Source organism: Rissa tridactyla, chromosome 14 (assembly GCF_028500815.1).
Source record: "Rissa tridactyla isolate bRisTri1 chromosome 14, bRisTri1.patW.cur.20221130, whole genome shotgun sequence".
NCBI classification, from domain to species: Eukaryota; Metazoa; Chordata; class Aves; order Charadriiformes; family Laridae; genus Rissa; species Rissa tridactyla.
The window spans coordinates 560938-583268 of record NC_071479.1 but is presented as its reverse complement, the minus strand read 5'-3'; the positions used below and the strand labels follow the sequence as shown (position 1 = coordinate 583268).

Genomic DNA, 22331 nt, shown 5'->3' with positions numbered 1-22331 from the left:
AACATACGGAGAACTTCATACCAAAACCAGCCCTAGAGGCTAATGAATGTGACAATAAATATTTTATTGATCTACTTTTGTGCACCATTTGTACAAAGATGAAGTTAAAACCCCAAACTCTTCAGCCCTCACTGTGGTGCCCTTAGATGCCCAGCGTAAGTGTTCCCTGAGCTAAAGAGCACAGCTGGTGATGCTGAAGATACTTAGTTCCTCATACGTTCCCCAGTTCACCTTGGGAATAGAAGAGGGTTGAGGCAGCAGCTTGGGGTCAGGGTGTTTTGGTCAAAGGTCTGCGGTTGCTCCCACTCGACAACGGGAGAACACACAAATGCAATTTTGTGCAGTAGCCTCCTGCTCAGGGGAACCATCTGGACACAGAGCAGCTTGTTTATACCGACTCCTCCCTTGTGACAAATCCAAACATACTCTACGTCTCCTACGCCATATTCAAGGTCCCTGGCAAGTGTGTATTTTTTTATCTTCCAACAACAGCATCTGAAATGTAGCAGCTCATATGGCCCTACAGGATCCTCCACCTCTGCTCTGGCAGGCTGCTCCTACATCACTAATTCTTAGCCAGGAGACTGATCCCAAACCAATTTCTGTTGCATTTCTCCATCAATGACTCGAATTGCAGGTACTGAAGCTGTTTGTGCTATACACACGCAGGAGAAAGAAATTCTGGTACATTATGCTGAGACAAATCCAGGGTCACATCTCTTGAACTCAGCAGAATTTCTCCAGGTTTATCTCAGTAATGGAGATCAAGCTTCTCGCTGCAGTGATCTAACCCCCCGCTCAGCTCCCACGGACTGAAAAAAATTGAGGAAACAAAGCTGGCTGTCAACACAGGCTGAGCAGCCTGAGAGAAAGTTTGTTATAAAAAAACAATACCAACCATCCTTTACCGAAAAAGTTATTCCCTTCTGGATCTGACTGGAGCATCCTAGATAATCTATCATGGCAGGGCTGAAGCAGAGTGAACTCCAGAAGACTCGTATTCCGTGATATTCGGAAGACCTTGACCAAAATACACAAGGGTAATTGCAAATAAGCAGGACTTGTATTCTGGACTACACAGACTGTATATACGCTTCTCCCTGCCTCACCTGAGATCTACGCAGATGAATGTACTTGCTTTTTATTTAACAGACTGGGTGAATTTATCATTCAGGTCAACAGTCAGGTATTCTTTCTGATGCTCTGCAATCATAAGCAGCAAAGTGAGGCAGGTTCTTCGCCAGCAGTCCCCAACCTCTTTCCACTCAGTAGTTGCTCCAAAAGCATTTCCTGTTTCCCAAAGCAGTGCTGTAGTTAATCTGGGGCTATGCACAGGCAGACGGGCCAGCTGGTCACTCCCAAATATCATAGCAAGGTATCTTCTCTCTTTTCCTTCCTGAAGGGTATTATATTTTCTGTCCCCTACCCTGCTGCCAGATTTTATCAATGTGATTGTCTCACGTTAACAAACTTGAAGTTGCCCAGTGGATTCAGAAATTATTAGGGAAGACAGAAAGATTGTGTGAATGCAGAATAAATTAAAAAAAAAAAATAAATCTACAGACTGTTTCTTTCAATTGAGCCATGCATGTAGCCTGTGTACATCCCATATATTTCATAAAATAAATTTCAATACTTTTTTTGTTTACCTTCAGTTAAGAGTGGGTTGTTACACCCGACAGCTGCAGTGAGTTTCCTCCACCTCCTCCATAACAATATCTTAAAGCTTCAACCTCTTTACCAAATAAGAAACCTTAGCATATTAATTAGCAGGATCCTCAGGAACATGAGACAAGTGTTTCAAGACTGCCTATAATCTCAGTGGGGTTTCAGTATCTTCTAGGGTCTGCTCAAAGCTTCGTATTTATACCATTCACCTCAACTGAACAGGAAAACTGCACATGGATGATGCAGAAGTAGCGTAATAAGCAGCAGTAATTGGATTAATAACCCATTAGCACAAACTTAAAACCCCAATGGCTAATACAGGGAGTAAAGGGAGGGGTTGACGTTCTTCATATTAGTACATGAATCAAACACTGCCACCAAGAAACAGGAAAGTTATTTCTACAGACAAGTGATTTTGTGTTCTCATTTCTGCAGGCAGCACTCACCAGCAAGGGAACTATTTACCAGCTCCACTTTCAAGCACGTCTGTGCCATGTATTCTCCCCAGAGTAAGAGCACAGGCAGGAGCTACAGCTGGTTTATAAACAGGCTCCATGCCGTCAAGACACTGGTGACCAAAGAAATCAAGCTGGTCTAAGCTGTTTTAATGCTTGCACGGGCATTTTAGTTCCCCATATGAAAATGAACACTTATTAGGTTTTTCCCACCTGGTTTCAGACTCTGGTTTTGTTCTTAAACAAGAGAAGCCATAATTTCTTCCTTTTCATTCCTCCTGCTTAGAAGTTGACGAGGAAAATCCCACAGACTACATCAAGAATTCAAGAGAGCAAAACCCCACAGACTATTTCAAGAATTCAAGAGGACACTGCTTTTGCTGGGGTCCTCCTTTACATCTTGAGCACTTCCCAATCCAAAAGCATTTTGTCTATAGCCTGCCCATACTCCCATGCAGACCTGCCTATGGAAAAAGGGGGCCCGGCTCCCCCACCTACCCGAGATGCGAGAGCCCCCTCCAGACTTGGTGTGTCTCCTCGCTCATCTCTGCTGAGCACTGGGGAAAAGTCATTTGCCATATTGTGAGTCATGACTGAACAGTGATACTTGAAACCTCTCCATATGGGAACTGTGAGTACATCCAGTTGCTTCCGAGATGGATGAGCACTGGTGGCCCTCGACATTTGCCAAGAGAGCGAAAAGTCACAGGGATTCAGCCAAATCAAGAGCAAGTGGCAGCTGGCCCAGTAACTTTCTTAGACACCTTTGAAACTGCTCAGGAAGTTTCTGCCTCCCCACACAAGGTTGTCACTCTCATCTCTCACTACCTGCTGGCTTGCAAAGCCGTGCTTGATGGGGCTGCAGGAACCACCAGCAGTCTCCTTGCCAAGGCCTTGTTACAGAATTGAGGTCTGGGCTTAGCAAAGCCCTGGCTGAATTTGCAAAGAATGGCAATGACCCCTCGTGGCCAGGGAGGAAAATACTGGGACCTTCAGTTGCCCCCACACATCAGAAAAAAATCCATAACCAAACCTTACCAGCTGGTGCTCTTGTTCTCAGGCTTAGAAACAAAAGTGCCAGTTATTCAGGAGCACAGGAACTGGATGAGTCACACGCTGTCCCCCATTTAGTACATCCCCAAGGCCAAAATATCAGGAATGCTGTAGCAAGCAGGAGGAATTGGAAAGCTCAGAGATGAAGCAGTCCAGATCTTGAGCTCATTGTTTTTCAGGTTGTATACTCATTTATTGAGCATAAATAACCAAAAAAAGTTCACAGTGGGGATAGAGGGCTAGCATAAGAAACCTGGAAATAGACCACAGTTTTAAAGATTGCTACGTAGACCAAAAAGAAAGAACAAGAAAAAATAAGAGAGAGGAAAAGGAAAAAAAAATATATATTTATAACAACTCAGCTGTGCAGCCCACCCAGCCTGCTGCACAGACACCAGCACCCTCTTCCTAAGATCTGTGTTATAAGAACGTGGCACTGTCTCACCTTGCAGGTCTGACAGCTCATGCTTTGTACCCACCAGCATGACCCAGCTCTAAATTAACCATCTCCAGAGCACACTTACTCAGCATGTTTCCACCACATTACCAACGGCGCTTTCAAGACCCTCATAACCCCCCCAACCCCTTTCTGACCCGTTAGATGCCTGCAGAGAGGTTGGCTGAGGACAAAGAAGCATTTTGCATTCGTGTAGCGGTTCAGCAGAACCATTTCCAGATACCCAAGCTCTCTAGGTGGGAGTGAAGTACAGTCTCTTCACCCCTTCGCCCTTTGACTGGCAGAGTTGTTTAAGTGACAGAGATGCAGAGATCTACTGGATTAAACGCAGACCTCTCCATCACCCTTCAAAAACGCTTTAAAAAAGAGGGACATCAGATACTTTATCTTATTGCTTGTATAACCAAAATCTGCTTATACCTAGAAGCTTCACAGCAGAAATCCCTGAATCTCCCCATATGGTAATAAGATAGCTGCTAAACTCCAGCAATTGAGTAGGGAAAAAAAGAGGAACTTTTCTAATTAAAAGATGGAGAGGTTGCTAAAGCTTTTAGCCTTTTTGCACTGTTCCAGTCCACACGAATAGGGATAATGCTGCTGCTGGCCTCATGCAGAGTGTCGTGGCTTGGCCTGGGCTGGCCACTAACGAAATGACAGAGAGCATCACCATCAAGCTTCAGTTTTCAAATTTCCCAAGTCATCTTGAGGATGTGATTGTTGCAACACTTACTAAGGAATCCTCATAAAACTCAAAAATAACAATTCCCGGGTCTTGTGTGGAGCATTCCATCAGTATCCCCAAGAAGTTAAGCACTATTTTACAGATGCAGCACAGGCAGAAGTTGGAGTTGTGCAGCAGCAGAATGGATTAGCCATGTCCTTGCTTGTCCTTAGTCACTGAGCTCCATAATGCTCTAGTATTTCAGTAGCAGCGCTGGTGGCAGACTTCCAGCCTTTGCTATTTGGCAGGGCAATGATGCAGAGCTGCTGGGGAAGGTAAATACCACAAACACGATCCAAAGCTGCCACCTAGTGCTTACTCTGGACCGCAAGCAGAGCAGTCTCAATTAGATGAGAAGTAACGCGGGGTATTTCTAGTTCCCAGGAAAAGATTGAGCAAAGAACTTTTCCTTTTGCCTGGGGCAAGCATGAGAATTTGCAATGTTAGAATTAGATTCAGGGACAATTAGGGCGGACATTTTGCTTTTTCACCCTTTTTAAGAATTACAGCACTGTAGTGCAAGGAGCTCTAATACAATACAAATACAATATATACACACAATACATACGTATCACACAAACAGCTCTAATATAGCACCAGAGATCCGAGAGGATGTTCTAAGGAAAGCATCACATCCATTCCATACAGAGAAGGCAAGTGACTGGCTGCCAATGTCTGGCTCCACCAGTATCATACTGGTCTCCCTGTCATCCCCCAGACACAGCTGCTGCACAACTCACCTCTCCATGGGATCCTGCGGGGAAGCAATGATGAGAGCGACACAGTGAACAATGCTAGGCAATCTACTGACAGAGGAACTCTGCACAGAAGATACGCTGAAGAGGAAGGTCAAGTCCTGCTTGAATGGGATGAGGAGCAACAGCTGAAGAGGAGATAACAGGACATTGCAACTGTTCTGAGTGTCCTGGCACAAGGAAACTTGAGCGAACCACATTGTCTCAAGCTAGATCCAATTCATCCTAGAGAAAGACAAGCTAACACACACACTCCTGAAGGACCGATCTGTTTCAAAAATTTATTGAAATGTAAAATATTTAACAGAAAACAAGAATGGAGCCTCCTCAGAGAAGCTCACCGCATAAAAAAGGGACCAGCAGGATGCACACAGTCTGGGAAGGCACTGCTCACCCATGGCTCCTGGCTTATGTGGACACCCACATCATGCCACATCCAATCTCATACCCTTGAGACATATAAGCCATGAACAGCCAGACCCAAAATGCGGTTAGCAAGGGTGTGGATACTCCTGACCTCCAGACTTGTACCTGTGATCTGCAGTCTTAAAGAGGAAAACAAGAGCTCTCAGTCAGGACAGACTGGCAGATCTGTATCACAGTAAAGGAAAATCAAAACCATTTAGAAAGACTTTAGGGAGAGAGAGCCATCACAAAACACATCCCATCCCCATCCCCTATCATTCTGCACAAACTTCAGGGGCACTAGACACAGCAACAAGTGCTATGAGGTATGTCCCAGTTCCACCTGCATCTTCATAAAGGTCGGATATCAATTTTTCAGGCTGCTGCGCTAAAAGGCTATTGTACTCCAGTACTATTTAATACTATTGTACTAAAAGGGATCAGGAGGTATCCTAGGAGTTAAAATGAGGAATTTTGGTGTTTTCTGAAGCATGGAATGAATGTTTGGGATGAGAACACTGGGGAAAAAAAAATACTGAGAATCAAAAGCTGCCATGCTGGGACTTGAAATGACTGCTGCTGGCCACGTGTGCTATCCCTCCAGATCCAGCAATCTCTGTCGGGTTTCCAGAACGATCTCCTCCATCACCTCTGGTTTGAGAATGTCCTTGATCTGCAGTGGAAAGAGGAGTAACATTGGCACCAAAACGCAACTACTACTAATGCACGCTCTGTGGGGACAAGGGTCCCTGACACACAACAATGAACAGCAAGTGAGTTTAGAGGGTTGTGATCAAACAAGACTATCATGGCAGAGGGTCCAAGGCAAAGCCAACTTTGACAGAGTTAGGAATTCTTACAGAGACCATAAGAAATCACAGGAGATGCTTTGGCAACTCCTAACCTCTCCTGAAGGACACACACTCGTATTTGGGAAGGAGAGAGATGACTTAAACAGAAGTATAGTTTAAAAGAACATCCCATCTAGCTGAGCTGGCTGTGAATGAAAGCCACTGTGAATGAAAAAAGATAATTCAGATCTTATCTGTTTATGAGAAAAGAATTGCCAGTGATTGTGCTGATGGAAATTACAGAGAAAAGCTGTACAGCAAGAACTTAAATTAAGGGAGCCTTCCAGTAGTGCGGGATGCGGATATAAACAGTAGACTGGTTTCTGTAGAATACATGACACTTGCTTTTCATTGTTCTTAAAGTGCACCGTACCCTCACACAATCCCAAATTTTACTCTGCTTTCACAGGGATCACAGAAGATCCATAATCCCAGCAAGGGATACACAACATCTGTCAAAAAACAGACCTATTTCTCTAAAGTCATAGTTGGACTTTGCCAGAGGCAGAACCCTTCAAACCATCCCTGAAGATGTGCAGGGCAATTTATGTTATGCAGAAGGGGGGAAGTTCATACTGTCACTTACTATGGAATGCTCTGGAAAGCCGAAAGGAAGCCCCACCACCCAATTCACTGACTTCAGCAGCAACCAATGCCGCCTTTCCATTCCCTCCCCACACTGTGGAGCAAAGCAAACGCTGGTGTCTGTACCTGATGAGGAAGGGATGCTTCATAGCAATACAAGATGCTGGTGTCAAAGAGCATCAACTGCTGAGTAACCAGAGCCACAATGCAGTTTCGGAGCCGTGAGATCACCTCCCGGTCAGACAAGGGAACTGGCTGAGGAAGGACAGAGGAAAAGAGATGAATATACGTGGAAACAATGCAAGCCTACTGTAAAAAATGAACCTAATTCCAAATCTTGAAAGCCTGAGATTATTCGTGTGCCTCTGACTCTTAGATCAACAAAACATTGTTGGTAGAAAGTTCATCTTCCTTGATCCCTCACCTCCAAGTTGGTGGTGAAGCCCCCTGCCTCTTCATCTTTCTGCTCTGGAGTTGGGTAGATCCAGATGAAACCATTGTTGCCGAGGATCACGGATGCACCACAGGGCAAGTCGTGGAAGTGAGTCTTCTGGCGTTTCACAAGGGAAGGCGAGACCTGAACGAGCACACCCTGGCCAAGCTGACGAGGAGACAACAAGACTTAGACCATGAGCCACCATAGAGAACATCATGTCACCGACACGCACGCCACTCCTGGTCTAGGAACCAGTCAATTTTAACACCTTTTCCTGAGAAACAGTGAATATAAAACCTGCCTGCCTCTGGGAGCGCTGGGAGGCTTAGCCAATGCCTGTGCAGTCCTTTGAAGATGAAGAATGCTCTAAGTGCTTAGCACAAATGTTAATAATATCTTGATCGTAACTACACATCAACCATCCCTGCAGAAAAATGAGGAGCGAGAGACCCAATTTAGCAGAACACTTTCCCTCTTAATCCAGTTGCTGTCCTTCACCCTTCGTGCAATAAGCACACTTCGCTTTCATCTTTTAAGCGCTAATACCCTTGGTCTGGTAATCCCAAACTGCAGCCTACGCTCCAACGGCCCCTTGGCTTATTTCAATGCCCAAAACCAGAGATAAATGCCAACTGTGTAAAGGCCAAAATAGAGCCTCGGAGAGAGAAAACAGTCACAGGGGCAATGCCCTGCAGAAGAGGAGTGATGAAGTTTGAGTCAGAAGGTTTTTCTCCCCAGGGTTTAATTCCCAGGCGGCTAGTGGGGGAAACGGGACTCGCAGGCTGTAATTGTGGACAGAGGAAGAGGAGAGGAGAAGCTCAAAGGGCAACTCAAGGGCACTTCGTCTGCTTTGGGGAAACTCTGCTCAGTGCTCCCACACAGGAGCTAGGATTCTTCCTAACCTGCAGGAATGGGTTATAACAACATCCTGCTCTACTCCAGAGCTTTTTTCTTAAAAATCCCTCCAAAAGGCCTTATACAAGTCAACTGGAATAGAATTAGGCCAAGACCGAGTACTTCTGAACAACTTACCTTCCCATATTTCAGACTCCGGGTGTGCAGTGACACAGCCCCATCAGAAAATACAGACTGCACCTCTGCCTGTCAGTGCCACTTAAGGAAACAAGATCCCTAACGCTGCCCAGTGCCACCAGCCGAGGCTGGCCGAGGTCTGGCTGCTCTCCACCAAGCCCTCGGCTCTGTTGTCCAAGTGCCAGCAGTGGAAGGATACACTGATGAGGTCCCCTTCCTGCAGATAGTCCCTCATCGCAAGCTCATCTTCTGCTGATCTCCTTCTCTGAAATGGGCAGTGCAAGAAAAGTTACATATAGCTCAGAATGAGGAAACACCAGTTAATACCTACATTGCGGGGGGGCGGCTTAGGATGCCATGGAAAATGTCATCTGTCACCAAAGGACAATCAGGCAGACTAGCACACCTTTAGAACACTCAAGTGTTTATGTCCAAATAACGCTGAGAGTTAAAGATATCAGAGCACTACAGACCCACCCACAAAACCCAACACAGCCCTTGTGCCAGCTGTGGGAAGGGCTCCAGAGCTTCCCAGCTTCTGCCATGGAAACAGAAGACGACAGGGCTCTGGCACTGCTCTGCGTGAGCCACACTCACCAGTTCCCCACCAGGTAAATTCATAGAGGACAGCAACAAGACCGAATCTAGCCTGGAGTTGGTTTCCACTTTCCATCGTTTCTGCTGCACCTGAAGAAAAAAAAAAAACAAGTACCTGTTGATATAGGCTCAACAAACGATCAGAAGCTCTTCAGTGGGGTGGGAGGTCCTGCAGCCATCCGAGCCTGCCGGAGGAGGCAGCTCTGCTGACTGCTTCCAGCCTAGAATCATAGAGTTGTTCTGGCTGGAAGAGACCTTTAAGATGATCGATTCCAACCACTAACCCAGCACTGCCACGCTACCAGTAAACCACGTCCCTCAGTACCACATCTTTTAAATACCTCTAGGCATGGCAACTCAACCACTTCCCCGGGCAGCCTGTTCCAAGGCTTGATAACCCTTTCAGTGGAAAATTTTTTCCTAATGTCCAATCTAAACCTCCCCTAGCACAACTTGAGGCCGTTTCCTCTTGTCCCATCGCCTGTTCCTTGGGAGAAGGGATTGACCCCCCCGGCTACCCCCTCCTTTCAGGGAGTTGTAGGGAGCAAGTTGTAGGGAGCACCATCCAGTTTAACCCCCCCGCGCTGGCAGTGCCACCGTGCCAGGACACCAACGTGCTTTTAGGAAGGCCATAAGCGCTCCAGATTGGACCGGGACACACGGGCCCAGTGGCCAGACAGCAGGCCACCCTCTTCCTCCTCCTCCTCCATGCACATTACCTCTGTGATCCTCCCGACCACGATATCGCCGACTTCGCCGTTGTACCTGGCAGCGGGACAAGAGAGCGCAGCCCGTCAAACGCCTCATACTCCCCAGAGCACGGCCCAGTCCTCGCCCGGCGCAGACGGACGCATTCACCCTCCTCGCACAGGCAAGGTGGCCCAGGCTCACCTGGTCTTCAGCGCTTTGACGCACACCAGCTTGTTCACCCTCTCCACGGCGCCGGCCACCGAGGCGATGAGCTTCTCCTCCTCCACGTAGGTGCCGTGGCCCCTGCGCAGAGAGTGGCCGCCTGAAGAGAACCCGAGGCCGGCCCCGCCGACCCGCCCCGCCGCCTCCCCTCCGCCGCTGCCCCTACCTCATGTATCCCGTGTCCGTGGTGATCGTGTCCCCCGGCGCCACCAGGTGCTTCTCGCCACCCCGGGGCGCGCTCGGCACCACAGCTTTGCGGGCCACCGGCAGCCGCATGCTGACAGCCGCCATCTTGAGTGCGGGCGGCGCGGCGCCGGCGGGCCCCTCTGCAGGCGCCTTCCGCCCGCCATCTTGGCTGCTGGCGAGAAGGGGCCTGAAGCGCCGGCGCCGCCATTTTGAGTGAGGGCGGCGGCGATGGGAAGGGGGGGGGGGGGGGGGGGTGAGGCTGCCGGACGGCCATTTTGGTTCCTGGCAGGAAAGGGAGTCGTGGGCTTCACTGCTTTGGGATCCAAAGGGAGAGAGCGGCCATGTTTAGCGTGGGCAAGGTGCCTCAGTACCGGGGGGCGTACGGCAAGACGGCGCTCAGGCTGGGCTTAAACATCTCGGAGGGACGAGGAATTTACCCCTTCCCCTGGCAAAGCTGTTGCAAATAATGCGTTTGCGTGGAATTTTTATTCATTTAATTCAAACAGAAGTTAGGCTCTCAGAGCTGCTGAGAAAATACAGCAGAGAGTCACTCATCGCAAACTTGCCTTCTGCTGATCTCCGAAATGCGCAATGCAAGAAAAGTTGTTTGTAGCTCAAAAGGAGGAAACACCAGTTAATACCTACGTTGCGGGGGTCCTTAGGATGCCATGCAAAACGCAATCTGGTTGCCAAAGGACGGACAGGCAGACTAGCCTGGAAAAAGAAGCCGGCGATGACCTTCAGTGAACGCTTTGCTTCCTCGGGACCAAAATCAAATGTTATTCTTTCAAGCAAGACCTGTAGCCCATCACAGCTGAAGGACGACCATTAATCCATGGAAGATATCAAAGGATATCAGCAGCTGTCACTTCAAACAGAGACTTGGCTTAAACATCTCCGAGGGACGAGGAATTCGCCCCTCGCTCCTTTACCTGGAGGCAGGGAGGTACCAGGCCAATACCACCCTCTCCTGCCCTCGCCCCTTCTCCTCCAGACCTGCAAAAGGGCTTGTTTTTTCCCAAAGCTGATCTTTCCTCTTCCCAGCTGAACCAGTTTGGTCCAACAGACGATGCTACATCTCTTTATTCACCTTGTGCTACTCCAAACACTCACTCCTCTCAGCTGCTACATCCTTCCCCCGGCACACAGCAAAATAAAGACCTCCAAACTATCCATCTTCTAAATGATAAATGTTCCAAGTAATTTTTATTTAGAATACAAGAGAGAGGTACAAATGTATTTACACTGTGTACATATACAATCAAATAATATATAATATCAAAGTTTTGTAAATAATGTTTACATAAATATTTACAAAGTTAAAGTGACAGTTGTTTTTGTTTTTTTTTTTTTTCTGGAAGTAAAACACAGTTTGTGATAACTTTATACATCTTAGACTTATAATTAATATTAGAATACCTTCTTTTAAGCTTTATGATACACAGCCCTCCTCTCGCGTGTGGCAGGACTCCAGAGGGCGCCTAGACTTGTCCTTGGGGACAGAGCTGGCCCAGGGACGGGGTTTCTCTGTCCCCAGAGGCCAGGAGAAGCAACAGCCGAAGTGTTCCATTCCTCACGGCTGCGGGGAGCGATGGAGAGCGATGGGCCCCCCACAAAACCTGCCCATGGATGGGCATTTCCAGCTGGCATGTCGTGCTGGGGGCGTCACCATGGCTTGTGGCCTGTCCCCTCTGCCCGTGGCATTGCTCGGGAGGCATTGGGCAAACCCCACCACACGGCTCAGGCTGGAGGAGGGCAGACGAGGGGATTTGGGGGGAAAAATGGGATCATTTTCTAAATCAGGGCTCCCGAGGAGGGAAATGTGTCCCTTGGAATGAGCCACCAGGGCCAAAGCTGCCCCTGGTGTAAAGAGGCATGGACAGGCTGCCCATGACAGGGCTGTGCCAGCCTCTCAACGAGGCACATGTCTCAGCTGGACACTCGCTGGAGCAGAGGAGGAGGGAGAAGAGCAATATTTCTTTCCATCAAATTATCTGTAAAACCCAGGCGTGACTCACCCAGGCCCAGCTTTTCGGCTGCCCCAGCCCTCCCCTTGTGCGCTGGCAAACCCCCGCCAGATGTCCCGCTGTGTTCCCTCGCCCCTCTCTCTCCTCCTGCCAGCCTGGGGACCAGCAGCACCCCCCTACACCGCATGTCCCCGGGGAGCATGGTGCAGCTGCACCGGGATCTTGCAGAGCTGAGGGGAGAAGCGGGTGTCCACCCCCCGGTCTCCACACAGCCTGCCGAACCCCACGCAAACGGCGATGCCCCAAAAATAAACCAGCAACCCCACACACTTCAACACACAAAGCAGCCCCTGCCTCTGCCCCCAAGCTCTGCCAAGGACCAACCCCCCACCCCAGTTCATTGCATGTCTCAACGCCAGTCTTTGCTGTCCAAAAACCCATTGCGGGGCTTCACAGCACCATGGTGGGGATGTGGTGGGCCAGCGAGGCAGGGTGGGGCACAGGCAGGGCCGGCGAGTGAGCCTGCAGGGAGGCATTGGGGGGCCGATGGCGGGCGCTTTTCTGGTGCGCCCGCAGCCCGGCGAGCTGGGAGTAGGCACTTTGGCAAACCTGGCACTTGTAGGGACGCTCGCCGGTGTGCAAGCGGACGTGATTGCGGAGGGTGGAGGACTGGCTGAAGCGGCGGTTGCAGAAGCGGCACACGAAGGGCTTGTCCAGGGTGTGGATGCGCATGTGGGAGCGCAGGTTGCTGCGGGAGTTGAAGCCGCGGTGGCAGATGACGCAGCGCATGCGCCCCGTCGTGCTGGCCCCCGTCTCCACTGCGTGGAAGTCCTCTGGAGACAACAGGGGACAGTAAGACACTGCCCTCCGGCACAGCACCGCATCCCCGAGCCCCCAAGGTGCTGACTGCCCTAAATGCCCACCCCGTGCCCACTCACTGGCTCCTCTGCCCACTGAGGATGCCCATCCCGGGCAGAGTGGGGTCGCAGGCTGGGACTTCAGGATTTGGGATGTGGCCAGAGCTGGGAACAGGCTCACTCAAATTTAGGTGAGGGGGAGCACTCGAGGCGACCCAGGAACTCGCAGCCACGCTGCCCTTGTCTCCAGCCCGAGCTCCTCACAGCCCCAGGCTGTCCCTGCACTGGTCCCAGCATCCTCCCCTGCTCCACTGGCCTGTGACCCGGCTTGCTCAGAGAAGCACAGGTGGGGTCTGGCTGTGAGTACAGCATCACCAAAAGTGCCCAAGAGCTCTGCTGCCTGCCATGGTCACATTTCCCCCCAAAAAATCCCCTCATCTGCCCTCCTCCACAGTGGAGTGCCTCGGGGAACCACCAAGACAAGCAGGGAGTGAAAGATGAGGGAGAAACAAGCCTCCTGCGATGGTGATTTGGGGTAAGATCTGTTAAATGCGGAGTGGGGACATAGGCAGCTGCATCCACTCGGAGTTTTGCAGTGCATTGGGGCTGCCTTCCTCCCGCTCGCACACCTGCCCTCCTCCTCCCTGCCCGGCTGCATCGGGCAGCAGCTGCTGGCCACCACACCAGCAATAGCCGTGGGCAAACCGTCATGGAGGCGACCTCCCAAGTTACTGGGGACCTGCTCAAGCTGTATAGATCTGTCTCATAGTCCCTGGGTTTGTCCCCAGAGAGCTGGGGGATCTGACATATCCCCTGGGGTGTACCTGCCCCGTGCCCACCCCATGCCCTCAGAGCTGAACGGGTGAACGGAGAACGGGCAGGGATGCTACGCCCATGGCTGTTTCCAATGTTACCTACCATGTTTGTTCTTCTTCTGCTCCTCTTCCAGCCCCGGCACACCCGGGATGCCCAGGAAGGTGTTGTGGGAGTTCCCATACCAGACCAGCAGCTCTTGGTCCGGAGGAATCATCTAGAGAGAGAGATACAGATGGGGGTGTTGGAGGGGACAGTGAACGGCTCCTTGTGCATCCTCAGCTGGTCGCTTCAGGCCTGCCCTGGCCATACCGCATCTCCTGCTGACCCCTACTGATATCTGGGACCTGCCAGCGGTCCCCAGCACCCCCTGGGCAGGCACGGCACAGCACAGGCTGCAGCGCTGGAGGTGATGGCACGGCTCAGCACCATCTACCACCAACACAAACCTGCAGCGGGGTCTCCCTGCTGGGCCACAAACAAGGTGACAGGCAAAATGCAGCTACAGAGCACACAGATGGAGCTGCAGTGTCTGGACCCGGAGTTCCTCAGCTCGGGGAGACAAGGACAGGGCGGCACCCAGAGACACAGAGAAATAAGCCATTTGTGACCCATGAACTGCAGCGAGGCACAAGTGACAGAGACCAAAGCAGGGAGCAGTGACATGGAGCTGCAGCTCAGTGCTCCTGCAGAGCGTTTCGGCTCTGGACGGAGCCGTCAGCACCCTGCTGCTGTAGGGCACAGGCAGCATCTCCCACCCGACGCCGCCGGGGCTTCTTTTAGCAGGTGGAAATGCAGATGTGCCAGCAAAGGGCTTGTCAGCCCGAGGATCGGGGGGAGAGCTCGGGGGCTGTGTATAGAAGAGCATGGCTCAGGTGCGAGATGCTGCCTACATCCCACACCAAAGCCACAGCACCTGCAACAGCCCAAGGAGATCTATAGGGGCAGGGAAGGGCTTTTGCACCAACCAAACTCCTCTTTCCCTGAACTGATGGCACTTCTCCTGCCCCTGTTGTTCCCATTATGCTCCTGCTCTGGCGGGGCGGCCGGAGCCAGCAGCCAGGAAACGCCGTTCAAGCCTCCCTGTGTGAAGCAGCCGTGGCTGGGAAGACAGATGCTCTCACACCGGTTCAGGCAACGCTAATAACATCATCCCTTTGCGGGTCCCTAATGTTAAAAACCTAATTTAGAAATGCAAAAGTCCCTACTTTCAGAGGCTGGCTTTCAATACACAGAGTAGTCCAAGAAAAGCATCATCCACATGAAAAAGATCGTAAGTTAGATCACCTGAGTGCTGAAAATGTGCCTAATTTTAAGCACCTGAAAGCAGTGGGAATTTGACTTCGTAAGTTTAAATGTCCATCTGCATAAAGACCTCACTGGGGCTGCGGAGTAGGAATTTGGGAGGCAGGGGAAGCCAATATCATTTTGCATCCCAAATTGATGCTGTTTCTTAGTGTCATTTTCTCTTAACAGAAAATGAGTTATTTTTAATACAAGCAAATAAAATAAAATATCGCCAAAAGGATAAAACACATTGCATGTGTGCATATGTGTGTGCATGCATGTTTTATTCTGCTGGAGCATCTGTGCCAGTAGCATGTGAGTGCTCATGTGCATATACCCCAAAGCAATTTAAATTGCCCCCCAGGAATCTCGTGGCCTTCAGATCAAAGGCCAAAACTCGCTGCCCTCACTTTATTTTCCAGTGGCAGCAACTTGGAATTGCTGAGGAGGATGGGGAAAAACAAACTAGCAAGTAAGGGCGGGAACGGGCAAAACACATGAAAATGTTAAAGGCAAATAGCAAAAAAAGCAGCAAATAAATCTGATTTTTTTGGTGGGTAGGTGAGAAATGCATCCAAAGAAATATTGCACTGGGGTGATGGATAGTGCAGCAGAGGTGGGTGCAGAGCGACAGGGGCCAGGCAGCTCGTGGTACCCACCGGGGAGGGGATGCAGCGGGCGCAGGGCAGGAGGCTGCGCAGGGGACGGAGGGTGGCAATGCCCATGCATGGACGTGTGTGCTGCTGAGAGAGGGCACCGCTATGGCCAGATCCGTGTTTGCGTATCCTGCCTGAGATTGCGCTGCTCCAGCTGGTCTCGGGCTGATGCTGAGCTCTCGGTCCAGGATTTGTGGTAAGGAAGGCGACAAGGCGGTGGGTAACAAGGGGGGAGCTCGCGCGGGTCCGAGATGCTGCATTCGTGTGCCTGTGACTCCGTGCTGGGGGATTAATGAGCAGAGAGAGAACCACAAAAGGAAAATCCTCTCTTGCTTTTCCTTTCCTTGTTGGGTGCACAAACCACAATGAGTTTGAACAAGCCATCGGTTTCGGACTGCATGTGTGTGTGTGCATGCACGTGTACCTTGCAGGCATGTGGCACAGGTTGGAATGGGGAGCCCACGAAAGATGCAGATCCTCGACCTGTCGTGCCCAGTTGTGACCCAGCTCCTCACACACTCCTTGCTTCCCTTTCTCACACTGTCACACAGAAAGCTCCGGCCCCTTCTGCTCCTCCTGGAACGGAGGCACCCAATGTCGACCCAGCGGCAGTGGGAGCAGGAGCACCACCGTGACCAGGGAACAGCTGCAGTGTGACAGCAGGCACCCCACATTCCCACATTCACCCCCCCATCACTGGGGGTTCATTGCCCTCAACATTTCAACTTTCCTGCTTCTGCCGAGGGAATTAAACTCATCCTGCTCTGGCGCTCGCTGCTTCAGCGCTGGGACCAAGCCTGCAGATTGACCGTGATTGTACAGGGCCTCTACATGCACCTCCCCAAATATCATCTCACCTGCCCCATCGTCTGTGCACACACAAGGTGTGTATTCCTAATTACACCACGGCTACCTGGAATTATTTTACTTCTTTGCATAATTTAAGAACAGTAACACAAAGCAACTAAGCTGCTGTCAGAGCAGCCGCCTACAAGAACATCAGGTCTTAAAACCGGGTACAGCCGAAGCCTACGGAGGGGTGTCCAGAACAGGGAGAGCAGCACAACCATGCTCGGGGCTCATGTGCCGGACGGGGACAGGCAGCAGAGCCCCGAGGAGGTACACGGGACTCTCCCGCAGCAGCAGAAAATACCTGTTCTCTTCTTACCCACCCACTTGCCTCTCCCATCCCTCTACGGCAATCCCAAACCCAGCCCTGATGCTGGCTCAATGCAGGGTTGGGCCGTGGTGCTGTGGAACACTTGAGCATCTGCTCCTCCATAAGGCAGCGCAGGAGCCCAGCCAGACCTGGGGGGCTGCCCTTGCCCACCAAAGCAGTGGGCACTCACACTTTTTCCCAGCTAAAACCCTCTCCCAGCTGCGAGCAGCCACAGGAGCCCACGGTCCTGAGCATCCAGGACTCTGGACCTGATACTGGAGATGGATGGTCCCGCAGCGCTGGCCTGGGGTGGAACGGGAGATGTTCCCTCCTGTGACTCTAAGCTACATGTCCCCAAGATACCACCTTCCTCCACCTGCAACAGCGTTGGGTTATGGGGACACTGTACACAAGCAGGGCTGGTCCCCACTGTCACACGGGTGGCACTGCGTGACTTGTGTGCATGTAGCTGCCAGAGAGTGGACACCAACCTCCATCCCAGCATCTCCCGCGGGGAGCTGTGGGGTGGAGGTATCTCCAGCCTCCACCCCGCAGCACCTCAGCCTGTGCCCTGGGATGTTCCTGGGACCCAGCACCTGTCCCTGCTCCCCCGCCGGTCCAGCACCCACCAGCGCTTTCTATGGGAGTGCAAGGATGAGCAGGGCGGGATGGAGCCCTTCCCCACAGCCCCGCTGCGGACAGCCCAAGGAACGGCTGCTCCAGCACCGCACCCTGCCTGCCCTGCGGCTCCCTGACCGCCTGCCTCCCGCAGCCCCCATCCTCCACTCCGCTTCATTTACAGCTAGAGCCGCTTGCGACCCCTGGGTGAAACCTGTGCAGGGTCAGGCGCAGCCTGCACTCAGTGCCTGGGTTTCACAGAAACCCCGCCAAGCTTTTCCCTGCTACAGAGAAGTAGGTTCAGCACAAAATCCCATTTTTCAAGAGAGCATCAAAACCCTGCTCCTGCCTAAAGCCCCAGCTGGGCCAGGATTGCAGCTCTTTTCACACTTTGCACCCCAAAACAAGCTTGGGTGGTGTTTGCTCTCCCTCTGCTCAGCACACGTCACCCCATGAGACCACCGAAGGGGGACCGAGAGGAAAAGGAGCCTTCGCTGCTCTCTGAAGCCCGTGCAATGGCCATTCCCTGCGGTGCCTACCTGTCCCAGTGGGTCTGGGTGCCGGGGACAGCAAAGCCGCCCTGCGCTCACACAGACACCCCAGCAACAGCCCAAAGAACAAAGGGGGGGATCTGTGGGGTGGGGGGGTCCCAGCACCCTGCTCCCCTCCTGCAGCTGCCCAGCTGCCTCCCGGCCCCGCTTACCTCAATGGCCTTGTAGAAGATGCTGTTCCCGATCTGAACCACTTCCAGGTTCTGCTCCTGCTCATTCCGTGCACATTTGATGTAGGTCATCCAGCTGCGGTGGTCCTCCTGGCTGGCATCGATGAAGTACCGCACCGTGCCATCTTCGTTGAAGACCTGGGAGGGGGAGAGAGCAGTTGGTAGCGATGCTGCACACGATAGACTGAGACCCTCCACCTCCTGTCTCTGGGATGAAGTCCCCGGCCAGGGACAAGCTCAAAGCCAGCACAGCCTCGGGGCTGAGACCCTGCCAGGAGCCGCTGCCTGCAGACGGGAGCTGCCGGAACCCCTTCTGCTCACGATGCTGGACTACACACCCACCGCGGGGCCGAGGAAGGACACCTTACTCTTGCTGGGGGGGCGGGAGGAAGGACGGCTGGCCTCTCCAGCCCATGCCCACCCAGATAACCCAACTCCCTGCCTCAATTTCCCCTCCCGGCAGAGCCCCACCAGCAGCTCAGCCCCAGAGGGCTGTTGAGCATCTTGCAGCTGCCCGCAGGAGCCGGGGCATCCCTGGGTGCAGGAGGAAGGTGCCTGCCAGACCTGGCCCTCGGGGAAGATACTTTGCAGGGTGGCAGGAAAGGTGAGGCAAGTTTCTATTAGGCATAAAATTATTATTATAATAAGGAATAATTAATAATAATCAAAAAGTGCAAGTCTGACACTCAGTGAATATAAAAAATAAAACAAAGGGGAAAACCCCCTCTGTGAACAGGGCGTTAATGCACAATGTCCTGGCAGCTCAGATCCCCACCAAATCCTGTGGCTTCACTCAGGGTTAATGGCACCGGGGCAGGGACAAAGCGGGGGACACGGGGCAGAGCTGGTTTTGCCCACCGAGCACAGCACAGGCCAGCTGGGGGTTTCACCACGACGGGGAAGGGCAGGGTTTGATCCTGCTGCATGGGACACGAGCAACAGCATTTCAGGGCTCCTCTGAGAGCTTTCTGCACCCCGAGGGATGAAGCAGCCTTGTCCATCTCCTGTCCTAAGGGTCTCCTAAACCACCTGCCCTGGAGGAAGCTGGATCTTTGCATGAACAGGGAAACTGAGGCACAGGGAGGGTGCCTGACGGCACACAAGCACAGGACAAAGCCCCCGGACCCTGGCACCCCGTCCCTGTCTCCCCCCGGGCCAGCCAGGGCTGGGCGTATGGGGGAAGGGGGGTATCGTTACCTCCCACATGAGGTTGTTGTTCTTGCACAGGTCCACATGCTCCGGCGAGATGACCCTGCCGGTGAAGGGTCCCATCTCGGTGCCGGCCTTGATCCAGGTCTTGGAGAAGATGCCGAGCCCTTCCCCGGGGATGGAGCTCTGGGCGATGATCACTTCCGAGGGCAGCACCAGGCTGGACAGCTTCTGCACCTCTGCGGGCGGCGGGACAGGGCTCGGAAAAGGGACCCGCCGCCGCGCCGACCCCCCCTGCCGCCCCTCTCCCGCCCCCCCGCTCCCCGGGCTGGCGGCGGGGAAGGGCTGGGGTGCCCGGGGAAGGGTGGGAGGGCAGCGGGGACCCCTGGCCGGCCCCAGCCCAAATCCCCGGGGCTGAGCCTTTTAAACGCCCAACCGGGTTCCTACAAAGCGGTACAAGGTCCCCCCCAGGGCTTCGAGGAGGTACCTGGGAAAAGCAGCCCGAGCTGGGCGAGGGAGCGGGGCTGAGAAAGGGGGTTAAATGGTGTCTATTTCGGCCCATCCAGCAATTTGTCATGCTGTTAAAGTGATCTGCATTCATTAAACTCAACTAGAAAGAAATTGCTAATTCTAAATTCATTAGTCCTTTAGGAATGCTGTAGCGGTACATTGTGCCTGAATGGCGCAAGGGCTTGTTTAAAAGGGCCCAGGAATTCCTCTTACAAAATGGGGAGATGAGATGGTTGACATATCGTGAATGGAAATGGAATTAGCCTTCATGGTAAATTAAGAGAGGAACAGAAATCCGAGAGGGGGAAAAGGGAGCCGGGACGCCCCGGCGATGCCGGGGCGAGAGAAAAGATATTGTCCCGGGCGGCTGAATGCGGGGCGGCCTCGGCCCCGGCCCCCCCCCCCGCCCCGGCCCGCGGTTTAAGTGGGAACTTTCTCAGGTCAAGCCCAAGTTAACCAAATGAATTTAAAGCCCTTCTTCCCCAGTCAACTGCTATTACACGCCTGGGGAGAGCGGGGCGCCGGGAGCCGCATCCCGCCGCCGGGCACCGGGGGCCCGTCCTGGGGCTGATGGAGGGGTCCGGGGGGAAGGAGGGGGATACGGGGGCGTCCTGGGTGCCGCCACTCACCTCCGGAGAAGGACTGAGCCAGGACCTCGGCCGTGAAGGCGGTCTTGGGGCTGCTCTTCTCCTCGAAGAGCTGCTCGCCCAGGACGTTTCTCCAGCGGCCGTAGAGGAAGCTGTGCAGGATGTCGGAGGTGATCACCTCGGCCAGCGAGAGCCCGGGGGGCTTCAGCCCAGGCTTGAGCACCAGGGCTTCGGCGGGCAGCACCGAGCCCATCATGGGGGCGAGGCGGCGGGCGGGCCGGGCTCGGCGGGGCGCGGGCGGCGGGCCGGGCTCCGTGCGGCTCGGCGGCTCCCGCCCGGCTATATATGAGCTTCATTGACCCTCCTAATTGGTTATTAATGACCTCCCTGACGTTGGCGGAGAGACTGGGGCTGCCGGAGCGAGGCGAGCCGTCGGAGCCCCCCCCCCCCGCCTCTCCCCTCCTTCCCTCCCCTCCCGGGGGTGGGGTGGCTGGAGGGAGGGAGGGACACGGCGAGCACACACACAACACACACACACACGTATATACACAAGCACCGACTCAGCCCCCCGCATGCCCAGGCAAAGGCAAACCCGGGCACCTGCCCCCGCCCAGGGCGAAAAAGCAACGAAACCGGCAGAAATGCCCACGACGGCGCCCCACAGACGGGGCGCACCCTCGGGCAGGGTACGGCCCGGTCCCGCGCCCCGCCCGGGCCCCGCGCTCGTTTTGGGGACGAAACGCGGCGCTTTGCGGCCGCTGTTCGCTACAACGAAATAGGCGGCCCCGAGGCCTCCAGTCCCCGCTGCTCGGCGGCATTTGGCCCCCGCGGCCCCGGCGGAACGGGCCGGGGCTCCCCCGGTGGGTTCCGAGCCGCCGCGGCTCCCCGCTCCCCTCCTGCATCCCCGGCCCGGCGGGTCGGTACCGGCGGCCCTGAGAAGAGCCGGGAGGAACCGGCGCTGCCCCCCAAATCCCGCGGAGGGTCCCCAGGCACAGAGCGGGGGGGAACGCGCCCCCGGGGCTGGTGTCCGTTTGGGCCCAGGTCCGGTCCCCAAACAAGCATCCCCGTCGCATTTCCCAGGGGAAGGTGGGAACAGGCCGGGAATTGTACTCGCGGGTGGAAGAGGCCGGAGTGGATCCCCCGCCTCCCCGCAATGGCCACCGTGTCCTGCCGCGTCCCCCCAGGGCCGAACCCCCACCCCGGGGGCAGCCTGCAGCACCTCTGGGGCTCTGCCGCCGCAGCATCCCCATCTCCGCACCCAAAAACGATCCAGCCGCGGTGGATCCCTGCCGCCCCCGACCCGCCGAGCCCCTGGAGCTACCCCCCGTCCCCCCGGAGGGTGCCACTAGAGCGGCCCCCACAAATTCAGTGCTCCCCTCCCTCGGGGCCCGCAGCTTTGCCGGCTCAGCAAAGGGTTAACCTTTCCTGGATTTAAACCCAATCCTGCTGTGTCGGAGCTTAGAGCCCTCTCCTTAGCCTTGTTCTTTTGATTTTCATGGGGACGAGGGGCTGTAAATGGGCTGGGGGGGAAGGATGGGCCCCCAAATTCCTCAAGCACTCAAAGGCCGGCCGCTGCGCTCTAAACGCCGGGGCAGCCCCGCGGGGTCCAAACCCTGCCCGGAGAAGGATCCGGGCACAGCCAGATCCCCCCGCCCCGGGTGTGTATTTTATAGGGCGAGGCGCTCGGGCGGCTCTTCCCCTTGGCAGCGCTGCCTGGCGAAAGTGATGTTACAACCCAGGTGCAATTATTCCCATTAATCCACTCAAGAAAAGGCGCAAATGTCAGGAATCAACCCAAACCCGCAGTTACTGAGGGTGTTTGCCCGGAGAGAGGCAGGGCTGCCCTAGAAAGGGGAGGTGAATAACCTGCCAGGCTTTGGGTTTGGGTTTAATG

The 22331-nt window shown here is 53.7% G+C and overlaps 2 protein-coding genes across 3 annotated transcripts; both read right to left on the bottom strand.

The window, feature by feature from the left end:
• Positions 1-5376: 5376 nt before the first annotated feature.
• Positions 5377-10359, bottom strand: EXOSC2 (exosome component 2). Of its 2 annotated transcripts, XM_054220889.1 has the most exons (9): positions 10094-10279; positions 9907-10008; positions 9735-9780; positions 9016-9105; positions 8618-8683; positions 8419-8487; positions 7375-7551; positions 7077-7205; positions 5377-6187 (listed from the first exon to the last, which is right to left on the bottom strand). In XM_054220889.1, the coding sequence occupies exons 1-9, from the start codon at positions 10216-10218 to the stop codon at positions 6107-6109; spliced, it is 885 nt and encodes a 294-aa protein (XP_054076864.1). In that variant the 5' UTR covers positions 10219-10279; the 3' UTR covers positions 5377-6106. The 2 variants fall into 2 exon arrangements, with proteins under 2 accessions (XP_054076864.1, XP_054076863.1); XM_054220888.1 differs by lacking the exon at positions 9735-9780 and having other exon boundaries at positions 10094-10359.
• A 2171-nt stretch (positions 10360-12530) lies between these two features.
• On the bottom strand, positions 12531-20693 carry PRDM12 (PR/SET domain 12). The gene is made up of 5 exons (XM_054220929.1): positions 20480-20693; positions 19389-19579; positions 18174-18329; positions 13856-13967; positions 12531-12913 (listed from the first exon to the last, which is right to left on the bottom strand). Exons 1-5 carry the CDS (start codon positions 20691-20693, stop codon positions 12531-12533), a joined length of 1056 nt encoding a protein of 351 aa, XP_054076904.1.
• Between the last annotated feature and the right edge of the window lie 1638 nt (positions 20694-22331).

What these genes read in the sequence shown, in the direction of transcription:
- EXOSC2 (XM_054220888.1), bottom strand. Translation starts at nt 10,321, where the DNA reads ATGGCGGCGCCGGCGCTTCAGGCCCCTTCTCGCCAGCAGCCAAGATGG. An exon ending in ACGGACACGGGATACATGAG is followed by an intron (nt 10,009 to 10,093) that starts GTAGGGGCAGCG and finishes CTCTCTGCGCAG; the next exon opens with GGGCCACGGCACCTACGTGG. An exon ending in GGAGTCTGAAATATGGGAAG is followed by an intron (nt 7,552 to 8,418) that starts GTAAGTTGTTCA and finishes TCTCCTCGTCAG; the next exon opens with CTTGGCCAGGGTGTGCTCGT.
- PRDM12 (XM_054220929.1), bottom strand. Translation starts at nt 20,693, where the DNA reads ATGATGGGCTCGGTGCTGCCCGCCGAAGCCCTGGTGCTCAAGCCTGGG. An exon ending in GGCTCAGTCCTTCTCCGGAG is followed by an intron (nt 19,580 to 20,479) that starts GTGAGTGGCGGC and finishes CGCCGCCCGCAG; the next exon opens with AGGTGCAGAAGCTGTCCAGC. An exon ending in GCAGAAGAAGAACAAACATG is followed by an intron (nt 12,914 to 13,855) that starts GTAGGTAACATT and finishes TGTTGTCTCCAG; the next exon opens with AGGACTTCCACGCAGTGGAG.